This window comes from Cimex lectularius, unplaced genomic scaffold (assembly GCF_000648675.2).
Source record: "Cimex lectularius strain Harlan isolate CLEC.00 unplaced genomic scaffold, Clec_2.1 scaffold128, whole genome shotgun sequence".
Lineage (NCBI taxonomy): Eukaryota > Metazoa > Arthropoda > Insecta > Hemiptera > Cimicidae > Cimex > Cimex lectularius.
Window position 1 is genome coordinate 439,654 of NW_019392876.1, and position 19,338 is coordinate 458,991.

A 19,338-nucleotide genomic window follows, 5' to 3' on the forward strand; every position below is an offset into this window, starting at 1 on the left:
CGAAGTCACGATAGCTCAAGTGGTAGAGCAACGGCGCATTTAGCCGAAAATCATGGGTTCGAATCCCGCTCGTGACGCTGACTTTTTTATCTCAACCAAGACGTTACAGACCTTACAAAAAGAATAATGACTTGAAAACTGTATATGACGTAAAAAAATTCTATGTATTAGTAATAATAATGGTTAGTTATTAGGAAATAATAATTAGTAACTATTATAATGTATAATACGATAGCTGTTTGAATATTTTGGAATCAACAAAAATTTCCTTTTACATTTGAGTATATATGAGTAAACTTCATTGGGGTACGATGGGGTTGGAACACATAATAGAACGTGGCACATACGAGTCGGACGCTGAACCAACGCGGTTCACACCTACATAATTTTTCAAAAATGAATATCTAAGAAGAAAAAAGATAAATCATCTGCAATACATTTATTTCTTCAACAATTACATTTTTTATAATAACTAAAACTCTGGGTTGTTGGCGTCGTCCCTACAGGCGCAGTTGGAAACAACAACATAATCTGGAAAAAACGAACAGATTTAATACGCCTGCTTTGCTTATTTTGTAATGGAAAAGATTATGTCGACGTACGATCGTAGTAAGCTCGGTTGAATTGAGTTAGCATGCATAAGTTCGAAAAGGTTTTAAACTTAAGTCCATTCCATCCACATTTTGGGTCATATTGTAGGGTGCATGCATAATGGTTTACGGTACAATGTCCATAATGCTGAAAATCACAATCTGCAACAGTAAAATTTAAAATTATTAGTATTAAATTCACTACTTTCGTGGTTCGCTTGACCAATTAATACATTACAATTAATTAAGGTTTTATGTTGAGATGAAAAAAAGTTAATGGCACGAGCGGGATTCGAACCCACGATCTTCGGCTAGATACGCCGCTGCTCTACCCCACTTGAGCTATCGTGACCTCGATCCACTCGGACATCAACTTCTTATTTCAACCCCACCTTATGAGTTTTCCCTCCTTTTTTGCCATTTTTAAATTATTACTATTGTTTAAACATTAAATTTTCTGTGCATGTTATACAGTCTCTCTAATTGTTTCAAGAAAAAATCCTATTTCTATCTATTTTAAGTTCGCAATTATCACAATAGGTAACGTTACATAAAAATCCATATAAGTTAGCAGTCATAATTGACCTATTAATTATTCCAATTAATTATACTTTTTACAAGTAAAACAAAGAAAATTCAGAAAAAAAACCTTTTCAGAGAATGTAAAATTAAACAATTTAGTAATATTAATGTAGTATTTTCTAAAATATTTAATTGTAAGGTGTCACAAATTTTTCAACTTGATGATATTTCAAACTAACATATAAAAATATGTTAATAGTATAATGATGTGTCAACTCATACTCATAAAACGTGGCATAAGAGAACTTCTTTATTGAAAAAACCGACAATATGACATTTACTTCAATATTATGTTTTGTTACTGTTTTAAAAATCAACTCATGGCTTACGTGCGTCATTCATTTCATGAAGGTTTGCAAAAGTTTGCATGTTGTTTTCGCAAGCCGCACACACGGGGTAATCATCAGAAGGAAGGCATTTTTCTCCTTGGACTACCTGAAGGATCAACCCTGAAACAAACAAAAATTAATATGTACATAATTTTGTCTTCAACTGAACAACATACAAAGACAGAGTGGAATGAGCATGTTGGGGCGCATAGAAGTGAACTGGTGTTTGCTGACAACAGTGTTGCTTATATACCTAAAAAAAGTAAATTTCAATATATTTTAATTTGCTTTTTGAGTTTTAATCGTTTAAACTATCACGCTCGGAGAGAGATGTTGTAAAAATGCTTGAATGTTCATTGACAATGAGCCGTATAATCTTAATAGCTCACGAAGAAGGAAAACCCGGGAAAAAATATTCTTACTTTTTGTAAATGAGGGTTTTGCTCAACGATTTGTTGTTAACGACGTTACAGTATTCAAGCATTACACGCTAATCATCAGGTTGATATGAGCTCTGCTGATGCGTACCAAATAATAATAAATCATAAATAAGTTCGAGTTACAAAGACTCTCGACATGAATCGGCCGATCCAACGCCAACGCTAAGTTCTAATGGAAATTGGTTTTTGAGCTGTTTAATTTTGATCGATTACAATAAGTGAATTACAACACAATTAAATATTCGGCTTAATTTTTCATCTCAATCAAGACTTTATATAAAAAGTATAATTAACCATTAACTATGTAGAAAATATATTTTAATTAGATTTTACTTTTATTTTAAATTTTATTTGCACGGAGAATTTCATAACTGTGATACAAATGCTCAAAGAGAAAAATAACAGGTGTTCAGTGAAAGTTTAAAAATTACAAATCTATGATTTAGACTGCTCAGCCCTCAGTGCTCTCATTGGAAAAGTTATATCGATTGCTTTATTACTTGGACAATTATTCAATTCGCGAAATTGCGAAACTTGTTTGAATTTCGTAAAAAGCAACATGACCCAGGTAACTGCTTAGAATAGCCCTTTTTGAAGATTCAAGCAACTGCACTAAGCGGAAGGATGCAGTAGTTCTACGCTTCTGTTTAACGAAACTTGTAAATTTATTTTCATCAGATGCTCTAAAACATCCTTCCAGAAGAGAAGGACAGAAGGAAACGAAAGAAGTGTTCGTCAAACCGCTCCAATATTTACAACTGCCAGTACTCCATCAAGCGTATTATTTATATATGGTTGAACCACACTTGCGACCGGAGTTTCTTTTATTTGAGGCATTAAAATCATCATGTCTTGAACATCAATCAGATAGTCGACATTAGGGAATTTCTTTGTCGTTGGTTGAGTGGATTCTCATAAAGGGGGTGCAAGCATGACGGGCGCAAGTTTCGAGTCGGAGTATGAAAACTGGTACCAGTTAGAAACACAGAAAGTTGCAAGTTAGTTTGTGAGAGTCTCAGACGTCCTGAAAACTATGAGATAAATAAAAAGAGAAAAGAGAGAGAGAGAGAGAGAGAGAGAGAGAGAGAGAGAAAGAGAGAAAGAAAGAGAGAGAGAGAGAGAGAGAGAGAGAGAGAGAGAGAGAGGGAGAGAGAGAGAGAGATAGAGAGAGAACCAGGAAGAGAATGAAGAGTCTTGCTTTGAAAACACCGCAGAAAACATTTTATGTTTCTGCGAAGGTCTATCTATGTAGGTGCAGGTTCTTGCAACTAGGACAAGAAAAACCACAAGCAAGATCCTACACCAAGGAGCCGCTGGAAAAGCTGTGGAGGCTGCTTAATGGAAGCTGGACAGTGAGTTATAATTAACAGAGGAGCAAAATAGATCTATTTAGGTCGAGGTGCAGTAGGCCTTGTGGCCTCCCTATCCCTTGCTTTGAAAACAGTCATCCTCAATCAAGAAAGACTTGATAACACTTTTTAAGATTGGGCAGCCCGTGTTCGATTTGGAGCAAGAGATGGACGATGCCACGACGTTACTTCGTTCCAGATTCGACATTGCAAAACCGTTAGTTTTTGTAATCTAAAGATCATACATTGGTATGTGGATCTAAGCTAAGTATCATTTCCGTTGTAATTCATGTAAATTTTTTGTTTAAACATCATTGTCTGTGCTGGGTGAACATGGAAAAAACTGGACTTTTATCACGGAGTAACGTGACTTAAGGTCACTGCCATCCTGGTCAGGAAGTCACACTACTTTTATTACGTTTTTCCTTTCTATTCATTCAAAACAGACACTGCACTTTTTACCTAATTATAAAAAAGTTAGGCGTCCATGGGATGTTGGGCCTTCTGTAGAACGCAATCAGCGTGATTTTGGCTTCCCAGGACCAAAATAATTGACTTTTCTTCATTTTCTTCTTACATTACCAAATTGGGTGACCCTAGGAGACCATCCAACACCCCTCCGGCTCAGCACTTTCTTACAGTTTATTTCTATTCATACAACCTCAAAACAGTTAATTCGTGATCTCTGTAAAAGTTATTCAGATATCGTGAGATGCGGTCGGGTGTGATGTAGGTTTCAGAAAAACATTTTCTTTATCGTGCCAACGTTTCGATCTTTATTGAGATCATCTTCAGGGCTCAAAGTGTTTGTCTTCTGTGTAATTGTGCCATCCTTGCGTGTCGTGATGAGAGTGCTATGTAAAAGCTTTCTCCGTTTGTATTATTTATTACAACAATAGGTTTTTTGCTATTCAAATTGTTTTTAAAATGGTATTGATTAATTGACGTGAAGAGATGTGACAATAAAAGATGCACTTTGTCCTATACGAAAAAATATAATTGTATTTTTCGTTCTTCTTAACGCTCATTATTGGCATTTTATCCAAAGCCATTGTAGTCTATTTTTATCAACAACCATTATCACCAAGAGGTCGAGACAAGTTCTTATAATATTAAAACTCGCTCATAAAAGTACAGAGGAAGGACTTTATAGTCGGCAGGAATTACGGTTGTTAATTATCCTTTCGCCCAAGGTCGGCAACCCACGTTTCCCTCTTAAAATTACAATTTACTTCTCTTCTTGTACCGGTAAACACAATGTTTCTTAAAGAAAGATGTACATTCCGTCATTCTAGCCTGAAAAATGATCAATTTAAAAACGTATACGTACGTCATATGTCAAATGTGAATTTCAACATTATACGAATAATTAAGGAGTTGAGATAAAAAAAAGTCAATGGCACGAGCGTGATTCGAACCCACGATCTTCGGCTAGATACGCCACTGCTCTACTACTTGAGCTATCGTGACCTCGATCCAATCCGATTATACGACATTTGAAAAATGGCAAAAAGGAGGGAAAACTCAAAAAGGTGTGGTTGAGATGAGAAGTTGGTGTCCGAGTGGATCGAGGTCACGATAGCTCAAGTCGTAGAGTAGCGGCGTATCAAGCCAAAGATCGTGGGTTCGAATCCCGCTTGTGTTATTGACATTTTTATCTCAACTAAAAACCTTAATTAATTGTAATATATTAATTGATCAAGCGGACCACGAAATTAGTGATCTGCGAAAGAGTTGACACTCCGCTTATGGTTAGAAAGTACCTACAGTTTTGTTGGAATTGAGGTGTAGAAGCACCTGACGAACTTTGTCGTAAAATTAGTGAATAACAATGTATATACCTATACAAGGTTAAATGTCAATACTGCCATGTTGAATTTACTAAATAAAATGTAGTTCAGTGCTACCAGAACGAGGTTTCTATCTTGAACCATTCCTGAGATCTTAAAATTTTTGTGATTTTTGTCTAATATTAGATTTCCTCACATAAAATCGTAATTTTTCTAATTTAGCGAAATTAAATTACAGATCTGACATTTATTTCGCAAACTACAAAACATTTCCGTTGAAAAATTCGCGTTTAATGCACAGCACCCACTCAAATAATAAAAAATGGCAAAACTCATGTTTTTCTTGGCAAATACTCAATTGTGCCTCGTGCAATGACTTTTCCATCAAAATTTTCGGAGATTTCACCAAAGTTGTCTTATTTAAGGACAGACTGACTTACCTTTTTTAGAACTTTTCTTAGTGAAATACCCTTTGCAAGGTTGAAAACCTGATATCGAACTGAGGAAAGCAGAAAAACGTCGTACATGTCATGTTTTTAATAAAAAAATTTATTAGTTGGTAACAAAAATAATGTGCATTTCTCTTCCTTATTTCCCTCACGTCATTGCAAGTGATTTCAATTTTCTCTATGAGCTGTTCCCTCGTTTCGATGGGTGTGCTATACACTGAACTTTTCAGTTCTCCATATATGTAAAAATATAATTAGGCCAAAGCAGCTCTCCTCACTGGCCATGGCACGACAAATACACATTAGAGGTCGTGGTCCGAATAATGTTTTTGAATTAATTAATCTTTATGTAAGTTATTTTGAAAAATGGCAAAAACGGGAGAAAATTTGAAAAGGTGGGGTTGAGATGGGAAGTTAGTGTCCGAGTGTATCGAAGTCACGATAGCTCAAGTGGTAGAGCAACGGCGTATTTAGCCGAAGGTCATGGGTTCGAATCCCCTCTCATGACACTGACTTTTTTATCTCAACCAAAATACCTTACATAAACATTATCTAATTTATGTTACCACGTTAAAAGACATTACATACATAAAACATTTAGTTTATAAGATGGGGAACCCTCCGTTCCCTTGAAAATCAAAACCGGGGACCCAACAGCACACTCTGATTCCGAAAGTTTGCCTTTATATCGTGTGCCATGCCTACTCGATCCATATAAGAGGATAAACCTTCGTCCAAGCGTGACAAATTTGCAATATTTCTCTATAGCTCGTCACCTGCGACGCGTGTGCCCCAACAGCATGTGTGTGACCATTGTGTATGGATTATCCTCAAACGGGTGAGCACGCATCTTTCCTTTCCTTTCAGACCATCGGTGGGACATCACTCAGTCGCGCCTTTGATACGCAAGAGGTACTCGGCCTCTCCGGTCCATTGGCGCAACATACATTATTTTATTGTTTTCTTTACTGCTCATACAAGCGTCCCGGCCGGATCGCACTTCGGCCTGGAGGGCGAGACTCCCAGGTTTCGCCACCCGTGCAATTTCGATGCCCTCCTGCCCGACATGTCCACCTGGTGTCTACCCAGACGACTACCATCGTTTTACCGAGGCATTCCTATTCAGCATATCTCTCTAATAAGGGCGCCACAGGAGGATCCACCTTTTGTACATTTTTTTATACGTTTGTGTGTGGGTGTTTGTCTTCTTGATTTCTATGTCAAATTCAAATTTAAATAGGAACGACAGACTTGCGATTTTATTTTCATAATCAACATAAAATTATTTATGTTATTACGTTATTATCGAAAAACTTTAGAATGTTGCCTCATTTCTTACAATATAACTTTGGCCTTTAGCAACTCTATGGCTTAATATATGTACATTGTAACAATATTTTTTAAAGAAAATAATGACTCAGGGAAAACAATATTTCACTCGCTATGCTTAATGTTTATTTATAACTTAATAACCATTTTTTATATCAGATGATTAAAACAAATTGCGATTAGCATCGGGGTGGCATAGGCAGTTGGAAACTGCGAAATAACCTGAAGAAATAGAAATGGATATGTGATAATGGTTTTTAGTTTAAGTCCGATAAAAAATATTACTCACGATCATAGTATTGATAATTGAATTTTCTCAGTTCACAATCGTTTGAAAAGTTTCTAAATTTTCGACCGTTCCATGCACATCGGGGTTCATATTGCCTAGTGCAGAAGAATGGGACGACTTTACTACAACTTCCGCTATGCTGAAAGTCACAGTCTGAAAAAAAATCAAATTTGTATAATGGTTGCCAAAGTGCACAAAAAAATTATACATGGTTTTAAAAGCTAAACGTTTTTTGAATATTATTGAAATATAACTATATTCGTTAGCTTACAAGCGTCATGATGGGAGTTAAATTCATGCATTGCCTCCACACTTGCAAAATCTCTCATCTGATCGTTGCAATCCGCGCAAACGTTACGGACCATGAGGTCAGGAGTGACAGTCCCTTGGACGACCAGGCAACCCAGCCCTAAAACTGTGCCAATCGTTCAAATATACGGAAACGAATTGTTACATGTTGATTACTTACAGAGAACAAATTGGACGAGCATGTTGGGAAAGCTTAAGACGATGTGATTTTCTCTGTAAAACAGTATCGTTTATATACTGGTACAAATTTCAAGGGAAAATGCATTCAGATTTGTTTTGACTTTTGTTATCGTGCAAACGACAACGCTAGATGATAAATAATTATTGACAATGCTCCATGTACTTGGATGGTAATTGGTAATTGTCTTATCTTAATAGCTTACTCAATATGAAAAATCCCTAAAAGTATTTTGTGGCGTTTTTACTTATTTTGTAGTTTCTACCTCATTATATTTGTATCTGAGAACTATGCATAAGCCGAATAATATAAAACGCAACAAAACTATAATACTGAAAACTATAATTCAGTTCATAATGTATTATTAACATGCTTACTTAACTGATAAATATTTATTGTAATTCATTTACGTTTTAGTGGTCAATTGACCAAGTTACATTGTTCAATTAATTATTTTTTTAATGAAAGGTCTTGGTTGAGATAAAAAACTAATTATTCATAAATCGTGAGATGCGGTCTGGTGTGATGTAGGTTTCAGAAAAACATTTTCTTTATTGTGCTAACGTTTCGATCTTTATTGAGATCATCTTCAGGGCCTGGGATTTTCAAACATTGTTTAGATTTAACAAATACATTTAGGACGTGGAAAAAAGTGAATTTATACAATGCAAAATATATCTTTTTATATTCAATCAAAGTATTTCTACTCACTCAAAGTGTTTGTCTTGTGTGTAATTGTGCCATTTTTGTATCATTGACATCATCAACAATGATCCGACACTGCTGAGTTAACGGATATTTTACATACGACAATCAATTTTACAAACAACTGTTTGGTATAGCCATGGGTACCAACCTAGGCCCGAGCTGGCAAACATAATTATGACACATCTATTAAATACAGTCATACCACAATTTCCCTTCACATTACCCTTCCTCACTAAATACGTGGATGATATATTGACAGCAGTTCCCACAGATCAAATTCAAACTGCATTGGATACATTTAATAGCTTTCACCCACGCCTACAATTTACACATGAAATCGAAAACAACAAAAAATACCATTTTTAGATACACTCGTAATAAAACAACTAGATGGCACTTTAATAACAGATTGGTATCAAAAACCAAAAAACACAGATCGCTACCTCAACTTTAAATCTCACCATCCTCTTCATACAATAGTAAACACGGCCAAAGGGTTACTTCACAGAATGATTACCCTGAGCCATGAATCATTTCACCACAAGAACATAAAGATATACAAACAGATCCTCCATAACAATCTCTACCCTAAACACATAATTAACAGAATAATCAACAACTACAACTCAACACTAACACCATCCACTATTACTAATAATACTACATTAAGTCTATAAAATAAAAACAAACCTGAATACATTTCCATGCCATTTATTCAAGGCCTATCATATAAATTATAAACACATTTCTCTCGTCCAATAACTTCAAAATAACATTCAAAAATTATAAAAAATTCATATACTTTTTCCCAAAATTAAAGATCCCACACCAATAACAAATAAATCTGACGCAATCTACAAAATCAACTGTTTAAACTGTCCGGCAACTTACATCGGTCTTACATCCCAATATCTGGACAAGAGAGTAAAACAACATATGATTGCAAGAAACCCAAGCAAAATCCTACAGCATTCGCTACCCACCATTTTGAACACCAACAATTTCGACTTCGACAATCCAAAAATATTACATTAGAACAAAACAAACATAAACGTAATTTCTTAGAAATGATTTATATCAACAAAGATAAACACAGCATCAAGTACAGAACAGATACATGTAAACTCAGTCGCAGCTACGCCAATATCATTAATCAAATTCAATATAGATAACGTACAAATATCATCACACTACATTCCACACATCAAATATTTTTCAGATAGTCTAATTCTCCAATAATTTAGCTTTCCTTTTCCTATTTATCCCTTTCTATATAATCCTGAAAGGATAATCTGGCCGACCCATTACCAACATCTTGTTTCCCTTCGTCGGCTCTTTTCACCTCAAAGAAGTCGACGCCTTATACAAAAATGTCTTTTCTATACCGACTTCCTTCCCCACCCCTTCAAAATCCAACGTGTATAAACATAAAACAGCAAAATCTCACTGGTACTCTCAACACGACACGCAAGAATGACACAATTACACAGAAGACAAACACTTTGAGTGAGTAGAAATACTTTGATTGAATATAAAGAAATACATTTTGCATTGTATAAATTCACTTTTTTCCCCGTCCTAAATGTATTTTTTAAATGTAAACAATGTTTGTAAATCCCAGGCCCTGAAGATGATCTCAATAAAGATCGTAACGTTGGCACGATAAAGAAAATGTTTTTCTGAAACCTACATCACACCAGACCGCATCTCACAATTTCTGAATAATTATCTATTAACGGTCACTAATCACCACACACATAGTTATTTCTTTGAAATTTGCCAGTCGTGTAGGCTAGATGTTACAATTTTGGCATTCGGTTGCATTTTTGACACAAATTTTCAGTGCAACTTTTGAATTATCCTGCCAGATTGACTATTATTGATGATGAGTGATTATATCAATAATCACTAAAAGTTTCGTAGTAAAAACGTATATTTAATTACAAAATCCTCTCATTCAATTTTAAGGTTTTTATTTTTTACGGCAAATAGCAGGTCAAAGCCGCCTATCGGTACATTTTTCCTCTTCAACATTTATTTGCGATCTTTTGGGAGAATTTTATATCTTTATATTTATGCCTTACTTTTCTTATACTTTCGCAATACCTGTGATACTTTATCTGCGGCGTTTCATCCGCTCGCTCTATATCTCATAATCAGTTCTCTCCAAAGATCATCCACCCATATTATTTAGTAATTCACCGTGGTAATTCGTTACCCAAAATTACAGGCTAGGCCACTAGATGGTTGCCGAGCATTTACACCAAACACCAATACGCTAGTTTATATAACATTCATACCCACATTTATCAAGAATATCTCCAATAAATTCGGGTTCTCATATTACTTTATAAACTCCATACATGCCAAATTATTTATAATTCTGGGTCTTCCGCCGTGCCAGAAGTCTACACTCAGTCCGATAATATGCCAAAATACTGCCTATACACCAAGCTTTCTGCAATTGAAAAGGCGTTTGACCGTTATTTTATTCTTACATTACGTGGTCGCATTCTGGCCAGAAGTTTATTCTTGCATGATCTAAGCGTAAGTCAGCAGGGTTTTTTCCCTTTTTGACCCGTGCTTCTGAACCGGGGACTGACGTCTTTCTTAACCTGTCACAGTTTGGCTGGGTAAGGTCTATTTTTAAAAATCCAGTGTTTTTCTAGTCTCCTTTTACTGTGTTTGAAATTAAAACTAAATACGCATGAGTAGGCCGCCCTTTCTGCTTCTTCATTGACCGGGGACCTAAGGAAACATGACCGCCTTCTCAATTGCATCGATCCCTTTTTACTATTTATTTTCTTTTTAAGGAGGGTTCGCAACAGAGGAGGTCATATAAACCCTCAAAGTGCCGGTGTTTAAAAAAAAAGCCCATTTGTAAGTATGTCGGGTTCGAATGCAGGGCCGCTGGGTTCTTTGGGACCTTACAGATTATGAGGGTCGCGTCAACGCCTAAACTGTTGCGGTTTTTTTTCTGTTCTTTTGGCTTATTTATTGGTCCTCGAAGACTCTTCTCGTAAGCTTCTGGACTGCACTGTGCGAATCGGTACATAAATAACAGAAAAGATTTTAAGGTTGATCTTGCTTAGTGCGATCTGGCGTTTAGTTCCGCCGTAAACACGTTCGAAGTGCGAGAGATTGACAATTTTTTAATTGCTCCCTCCTTGTATATGGCACACCTCACGCCCTCTGCTGTTTATGCATATTGGGGTGTCTCGTTTTTCTTTTATTTTGTCATATCACACCGTACGATGACGGACAGGGGCGGTTTAGGTAACACCTATGTATATATATATANGCATATACATATATCGAAGAAGATTAAATCAGTATGGACTGATTGTTGTTCACCCCGTAAGAGGAACAGAATTGACCAGAACACATAGAGTTGCACGGCTCCTACTTGCTCGAGAACAAAGCCATTGGTCTTTAGACGCGATTGGTCTGCTATACTTTTTACAGATGAGTGTAGATTTGCTCTGCGATCTAGATGGGTTTGAAAGAGAGTGGAGAAGGCGAAAATGTACGAAGGCTGTAATTTTTCCCAGAGCCAACCTTTTCAAGGCAGCTCAGTGATGGTGATGGGCGGAATTTCAATGTTGAGTCGCACAGAATTGGTTGTTGTTCATGGAGGGTCTTTGACGCTCGCTATTTGGATGAAATTTTGGAACATCATGCGTTGCCTATCCGCCTATCAGCGACAATCCTATTCTAATTCTCGCAGAGTACAAACGTACCTTCAACAGCGTAACATCAGGATAAGAACACGTCCATCGCTTCCTGATATTTTGAACTTTCCACGATTTTGAAATGTCTCTTCGTGAAAAATGGGCTAACCTCCCGCAAAGAGACATTTCCAGACTGGCAGAAAGTATACCGAGGCGTCTTCGAGTTGTAATTAAGGAAAGAGGAGGAAAGGAGGAAATACGCCATATTGGAATGTTAATTAAAAATCTAGAACAAAATTAAAACACATTTTATCAGTCCGTCTTTTTTTTTTTTATTTGCCATTTTCCTTAGCAATTTTTTTAGTTTTAGTTTCCTTAGATATTTTTCTAACTCTTTTAGTCAAAGTCTTTATTTTTAATCGTTAAAAAACGTGAAACTTTGATTAATATATATACAAATATATACAACACACACACACACACACACACATATTTAAAAAATGAATGTCGAAGAAGATAAAAACAATTGAAAATTTGAATCGTTTGCAGTATATTTATTTCTTCCAAAATTATTTGTTATAATAACTAAAAAATTTACGAGTTCGCGTCGTCCCTACACGGGCAGTTGGAAACCACTACATATTCTGTAAAAACAAAAAAGCATAACAATATTAATACGCCAGCTTTGATTAATTTGTAATAGAAAAACTTATGTCGACGTACGATCGTAGTAAAATTTGTTGAATTGGTTTAGCAAACATGGGTTTGAAAAGCTTTTAAATTTACGGCCATTCCATGCACACTTTGGGGCCAACTCGAGGGTACATGGAGCGTGGTTTGCGGTACAATATCCATAATGCTGGAAATCACACTCTGAAACAATAAGATTTGATTATATTAGTATGAAAATACAAATACAAAATACAAATCTGTGTATGTTATAAACACACGCTAATTGTTTCTAGAAAAATATCTGTCTTTATCTATTTTCATTCTGCAAAACTCACAGAAGTCAACGTTACATAAAAATCTTATAAATCATCACATTTTCGTTTTTTATTGTAGTATTCTCTACAACATTTAATTATAAAATATCATAAATTTTTCAGCTTGATGGGCTTCAGACTACCATTTAAAGATATTTTAGCAGCATAATGCTGGGACAACCCGTACTGAAAATTAAATATTAAATTGGCTACTGTTTTAAAAATCATCTTGTGCCTTACTTGCGTCATACATTTCATGAAGATTTGTAAAACTTTGCATTTTATCACCGCAATCTGCACATAAGGGGAATTCATCAGAGGGAGGACAGACTTCTCCTCGTACGACGAAAAGGGCCAGCCCTGAAACTATCAAAACTTCATTTTTCATTCAGTAACATAATTGTGCCTTCAACTGAATAACTTACATAGAAACAATGGAGTGAGCATGTTCGAGCAGACAAAGTGATCTGAAATTCACTGAACAGTGTTGCTTATATACCTGACAAGATGAAATTTTCGATGTATTTTAATTGTTTTTTTTTTTGTGTTTCAATCGTGTAAACGATCACGCTCAGAGATAAATATATTAAAAATGCTTTTATTTTCTTTGACAAAGAGCCATATCGCTATCTTAATAGCTCACAAGGAGGAAAACTCCGGAAAAATCATTTTTGTGTTTATCCACTTCGCCATATTTTCTGTAGCGACGGGTAGAACAAAATCGATTATCAAATAAAACTAATAAATAATAATCAATAAATTTATATTAATAATTAGATAATTTATAAATTAAACAAACAATTATGTTTATGGTCGCGCTGTCGGAGAGTCGGGTAAACCTGTTAACACGAGTATGGAACTGTAATTAACATTATAAAAGCTTTACAAATATAACATTTTTTCAATATTTTCAACCTCTATTTTCAAGTATTATTAATTTCAAAATAAACAATATTGGAATTTATATTTTTTTATTGTTGATAAGATAGTTCGTTTGATATTCATATTTTCATCTTTATAGTTTTTGTTAACAAAGTTTGGTGTTTTAGGAAAATTGTGTTAAATCATAATTTTTAAACTTTCAGACAGATTGTGTATAATACACCTCGTTAATATTCTTCAGAATTAAATTTGATCAATTCACATACGCGGGAGTCACTGTTTGTGAGTAGTGCCGCCCAAAACTGATTATGTTGCAGTGGATCGATCCTCAGTGACATGTAAAAAATCTTCAATGGTTGAGTTTTGTTAGAGCCTGTCCTATGAGTAGTTACTTAATTACTTATTACTTTTAAAATTAATGTAATTAATTCATTAATTAAGAAGAAATACATAGACGAATTCCATTTTACTTTCCCGACAAAATGATTTGGTTTTTGTAATTTTTGTGTGTTAAACTTTGAATACAAATTTGTTTTACAAACATTCTATAAAATTTTAAAAATATAAAATATAATTGTATATAATCAACGTGAATATTATTTAATTTCACTAGTTTCGTGGTCCGCTTGACCAAGTAATATCATACAATTAAGTAAGGTTTTTAGTTGAGATAAAAAAGTCAATGGCACGAGAGGGATTCGAACCCACGATCTTCGGCTTGATACGCCGCTGCTTTACCACTTGAGCTATCGTGACCTCGATCCACTCGGACACCAACTTCCCATCTCAACCACACCTTTTTGAATTTTCCCTCCTTTTTGCCATTTTTCAAATGTCGTGTAATCAATTTGATTCTCGGCGACAAATGAAATGGCCACGGAGAGCTTTAGTGAAGGTATACTTCATTTTAAACTTATTAAATTCACTAGTTTCGTGGTCCGCTTTACCAATTAATATAATACAAATAATTAAGGTTTTTAGTTGAGATAAAAAAGTCAATGGCACGAGCGGGATTCGAACCCACGATCTTTGGCTTGATACGCCGCTGCTCTACCACTTTTCATTTGTCGTCGAAAATCAAATTGATTACACGACATTTGAAAAATGGCAAAAAGGAGGGAAAATTCAAAAGGTGTGGTTGAGATGTGCAGTTGGTGTCCGAGTGGATCGAGGTCACGATAGCTCAAGTGGTAGAGCAGCGACGTATCAAGCCGAAGATCGTGGGTACGAATCCCGCTCGTGCTATTGACTTTTTTATCTCAACTGAAAACCTTAATTATTTGTGTGAGTATTATAGTTGTAAATGTGAAAATGATTTCGAGAGTATTTCAACGAGACTAATATGTTTCAAGCAATCACTGATTATCCTCTAGCTGATATGAAAGTGAATTATTCTTACTTATTACTTCTACCGTTTGCCCATTGTATGTATTGAACCCATAATCTTTACAGAATTCAAATATCTTAATCAGCTTTCTCACGATTTTTTTTTTAATCTTAGAACTTTTTCACTTCTAATATGAAGTGTGTTCTGCTAGAATGCCATTCGGACACTTTGACAGTACCCTGTATGTGAAAGTTTTATTTTCTATATTCTTACAGACTTTGAAAAGCAAAAAATTTGAGACAATTTTTTTGAATTTCCAAAAAACATGTATTCAGGGTTTCTTAGGTGCTTTCTTTCTGAAAATTATTTGTTGAATAAATGAATGATTTTTGTTCAAGTCTTCAGAATAATTTTTATTTAGCGTTTCCAATGTAATATCGGATGCTGACTCTCATTCGTCATAAATTTCCGTCCTAAGCATCCACTGCCAAACTAGTTACCGTGCTAACCCACGTGGTGCTCGAACTGCCTCTATACCGATGTCCTAGAGGGGACCATGTTTTCATTTTTTAGAGCCAACGATTGGAGTCCATGCGTATAATATGACCATAACATGTATCTTCCTCTTTTCAGTTTTTAGCATGTTTATTCGACACTCATTATTTCTGTCATGCTCTCATTTCGTACTTTTGGAATTTAGAGATTCGGCCACTCCTTTCCCAGAGGTTCATTTGGTTACATTTGTTCTCTTTCTACCTCTCTTATTTAACGTCCAATGTATGCAACCAAAATGTATCCGAATATATCCAACCATAGTTTTATAGAATAACGCGCAAAATAAATAAAACTAAAAATTTGAAAAAGACAAAAAATCATTTGTCACTAAAATATACATAATTACACAAATTAACAACAGATAACATGCTTCGTTAAAATATTTACCCTTTTGTAGAAACATATTATCTTTTCTTTACAGCAACCTCTTTTAAAAGAGTGAAGGTTTGTTCTTTGTAAAACCTTTCTACATTTTTAATAATACAACAATATTATTTTGCTATTCAATTTGTTTAACAAGTGGACATGACCAATTATGAAGTGATGCGATTATAAAACATGTACTTTATCCTCTACGAAAAATTGCAATATTATTTTTTCCTTCTTCTTATCGCTCATTGTTGGCGTTTTATCCATAGCCATTGTAGTCTAGAAACGGTTGTTTTTTATCAACAACAATGAACACCGGGCCATGACAAATTCTTATAATATTAAAACTCCTCTCATAAAGTTCCAGAGGAAGGACTTTGATACTCAGCCGGAGTTGCGGTTGTAAATTACCTTTTCGTGCAAGGTCGACAGCACACGTGTCTCTCTTAAAATTGCAATTTGTTTCTCTTTGTGGCCAGATGAACGCATTGCCTCTTAAAAGAAAGTTGAATTTTCCGTCATCCTCGCCTGAAAAATGACCAATTTAAAAATGTATCCTCGTGTAATATATCAAAAATTCAAATGGTATTAATGTACAATAGTGATTATATAGAACAAATAAAACATTTTAATATTTTATATTATAAAATCAGGGACAAGGCCAGTTTAAGGAAAAACACTTCGCAATGTTCTGAAAAGTACAAAAAGTATCCACCTTTAATATTTTTAATTATCTCTTAGACAATCCTCCATTGATTATCTTACAATATTTTAGTCTGTTTTAAAGGACTAGAGGTAAATAAAACTAAGATAAAATCACCCACTTTACAATTGGATTTTGAAAATTAATATTTAATTCACTAATTTCGTGGTCCGCTTGACCAATTAATATATTACAAATAATTAAGGTTTTTAGTTGAGAAAAAAAGTCAATGACACGAGCGGGATTCGAACCCACGATCTTCGGCTTGATACGCCGCTGCTCTACCACTTGAGCTATCGTTTCCTCGATCTACTCGGTCACCAACTTCCCATCACAACCGCGCCTTTTGAATTTTCCTTCCTTTTTGCCATTTTTCAAATGTCAGGCGGACCACGAAATTAGTGAATTTAATAATTAAAAATGAAATTACACGACATTACACAATTACACGACATTTGAAAAATGGCAAAAAGGAGGGAAAACTCAAAAGGTGGGTTTGAGATAGGAAGTTTGTGTCTGAGCGGATCGAGGTCACGATAGCTCAAGTGGTAGAGCAGCGGCGTATCAAGCCGAAGATCGTGGGTTCGAATCCCGCTCGTGCCATTGACTTTTTTATCTCCACTAAAAACCTTAATTATTATTAATAGTCCGTCTCTTATTTGTTGGCTTTTCTGTAAAGCTTCTTCCTAACTTACCTGTGTTTAGTGACTGGGAGTTTTTGGTGGTCTTGAGAAGGGCCGGTGTTATTTTTGTAGCGTTGAGACGATGAATCCAGGCCAGGACTGTGTGCGTGTGCCGTTGGTTGTGGTCCGTGAACGAGAGAACCGTTGGCTGGAATCCGGGCGCCGTGAGTCTGTTGACTCTGCAACGGTGAAGGGATTCGCTGCAGCAGTTGGCCAAGTCGGCTGTGTTGAGAAGGCGAGTTCCAGGCTAATGCTGTGAGTATCCTTGCTCAGTTGTCGGTGTTCCATTGGTGATTAGTGAGAGGTTGTCGGATACATTAATTTAGAGGTGTTGTGTGAGACCTCATCGGGAGACGCGTCTGAAGCCGCTGTTTATATTCGAAAGGGCTCTACTCTGATTGGCTGCAGAGTGAAGGTTAAGACCTTTAATCTGTTGCTTTTTTATCTCAACTGAAAACCTTAATTAATTGTAAGATAAAAATTGGACCACGAAACTAGTGAAGTTGAGACCATTCTATAACCGATAGTGACATCTAGCGTGTACCGTGGTAACTGCAGGTGGCCACCACACGGTGGTTTGATTTTTTTAAGTTGTATCATTTTTAAGTTTTGAATTTGTGCGTTTGAGTGATCGTTTTAAGTGAAATTGATTCGTCTAGTATCATAGCATTGTTGGAAGATGGAAGAAATCAAGCATATGTGGGCAGTGTCTTAAAGCTCCGAGAACAACTATCCGAAATGTTTTCCATCGCTACCAAGTTACTGGAGGTTACGCATCAAGGAATATCTCAGAAAATTGGTCCAGAACTTCTGACAAAGTACAGAACAGCTCGGTTACATTTCGCAAAAAATCACATCAATTGGGCTGAGCAAGATAGGATTAAAATCTTGTTTTCAGTTGAGCCACGATTTTGTTTGAGGTCTTCTGGCAGCCGAACGAAGGTTTGGAAAAGAAAAGGAAACATTTTCACCCGGACAAGATGGGGTCGTGTAAGATTGGGCAGGCATTTGTATGGAAGGTTGCACAAATTTGATCTTCATCGAGGATAATGAGTTACTTAGGAATAGCAGTAATCTTTCTTTTATACAAGTTCCATTGTCCACAAAAAATCGGAAGGATATTATGCATGATCACAACAAGCGAAACAAATTCCGATATACAAAATAGCAATTTAAAATGTGTGAAAGACATATTTCTATATTTTTTTTTAAACTAAACAGAGGATGTCTAATAGTTTTATATGTTCTTTTTTTAAACATAAAAAGTACCACCAAATACGGAATTAGCACGCTAATATTTAAATTAGCACGGGGTTAAAACTGTTTTACTTATAGCATACAAAACTAGATATAATCTATACGCGCCAAATTGCAAAATTTGCAAATAAAACAGTAAATCTCAGGAATTAGACACACATTAAGACAGTTTGTCTATACAAATATATATAAACAAACTCACATACAAAAACTAATTACACTTTGTATAATAATAATATTTATCGGTAGCTTTTTCAAATTTACTTAAATTTTTATTTCAAACATATATAATAACAGCTAGTAAAGTATACAATTTTTATCTAGAATTAAAATAAATGGTTACAGAGTAAAAATGCCATGTTCATATAGATTTTATTTTGTTGAATTATTATTGGGTTGTCCGGAAAATAATGCAGGATTTTAAGTTTTCATTAAAAAAAATCTATATAAAATATTCTGTTTACGTTTACAGGATTACTCATTTGTATGAATGTCAACACTTATTAATCCTCTTCCAAATGATATTGTTTGTTTACCTCTGTAGCATTCCGCTACTTGGAAAT

General features: G+C 35.2%; 4 protein-coding genes across 6 annotated transcripts in view; 1 reads left to right on the top strand and 3 right to left on the bottom strand.

The window, feature by feature from the left end:
• Window positions 1–19,338, top strand: part of LOC106669465 (suppressor of lurcher protein 1-like) — a 185,284-nt gene that overhangs the window by 79,302 nt on the left and 86,644 nt on the right. The window lies entirely within an intron of this gene.
• LOC106669499 lies at window positions 425–1,758 on the bottom strand. The gene is made up of 4 exons (XM_014399024.2): window positions 1,678–1,758; window positions 1,502–1,621; window positions 603–752; window positions 425–531 (listed from the first exon to the last, which is right to left on the bottom strand). Exons 1-4 carry the CDS (start codon window positions 1,709–1,711, stop codon window positions 473–475), a joined length of 363 nt encoding a protein of 120 aa, XP_014254510.1. The 5' UTR covers window positions 1,712–1,758; the 3' UTR covers window positions 425–472.
• Window positions 6,962–7,715, bottom strand: LOC106669498. Its single transcript, XM_014399023.2, has 4 exons — window positions 7,617–7,715; window positions 7,419–7,562; window positions 7,148–7,300; window positions 6,962–7,080 (listed from the first exon to the last, which is right to left on the bottom strand). Exons 1-4 carry the CDS (start codon window positions 7,636–7,638, stop codon window positions 7,022–7,024), a joined length of 378 nt encoding a protein of 125 aa, XP_014254509.1. The 5' UTR covers window positions 7,639–7,715; the 3' UTR covers window positions 6,962–7,021.
• LOC106669500 lies at window positions 12,540–13,488 on the bottom strand. Of its 3 annotated transcripts, none has more exons than XM_014399026.1 (4): window positions 13,425–13,488; window positions 13,240–13,365; window positions 12,737–12,886; window positions 12,540–12,657 (listed from the first exon to the last, which is right to left on the bottom strand). In XM_014399026.1, exons 1-4 carry the CDS (start codon window positions 13,444–13,446, stop codon window positions 12,608–12,610), a joined length of 348 nt encoding a protein of 115 aa, XP_014254512.1. In that variant the 5' UTR covers window positions 13,447–13,488; the 3' UTR covers window positions 12,540–12,607. The 3 variants fall into 3 exon arrangements, with proteins under 3 accessions (XP_014254512.1, XP_014254511.1, XP_014254513.1); XM_014399025.1 differs by having other exon boundaries at window positions 13,240–13,374; XM_014399027.1 differs by having other exon boundaries at window positions 13,240–13,359; window positions 13,425–13,461.

Coding starts and splice junctions, on each gene's coding strand:
- LOC106669499 (XM_014399024.2), bottom strand. CDS start 1,711: ATGCGCCCCAACATGCTCATTCCACTCTGTCTTT. Junction 753..1,501: donor TCATGAAATGAATGACGCAC/GTAAGCCATGAG, acceptor TTACTGTTGCAG/ATTGTGATTTTCAGCATTAT. Junction 532..602: donor CAACCGAGCTTACTACGATC/GTACGTCGACAT, acceptor CGTTTTTTCCAG/ATTATGTTGTTGTTTCCAAC.
- LOC106669498 (XM_014399023.2), bottom strand. CDS start 7,638: ATGCTCGTCCAATTTGTTCTCT. Junction 7,563..7,616: donor GCTCGTCCAATTTGTTCTCT/GTAAGTAATCAA, acceptor CGATTGGCACAG/TTTTAGGGCTGGGTTGCCTG. Junction 7,081..7,147: donor CAATTATCAATACTATGATC/GTGAGTAATATT, acceptor CTATTTCTTCAG/GTTATTTCGCAGTTTCCAAC.
- LOC106669500 (XM_014399025.1), bottom strand. CDS start 13,446: ATGCTCACTCCATTGTTTCTAT. Junction 13,375..13,424: donor GCTCACTCCATTGTTTCTAT/GTAAGTTATTCA, acceptor TGAAAAATGAAG/TTTTGATAGTTTCAGGGCTG. Junction 12,658..12,736: donor CAACAAATTTTACTACGATC/GTACGTCGACAT, acceptor TTGTTTTTACAG/AATATGTAGTGGTTTCCAAC.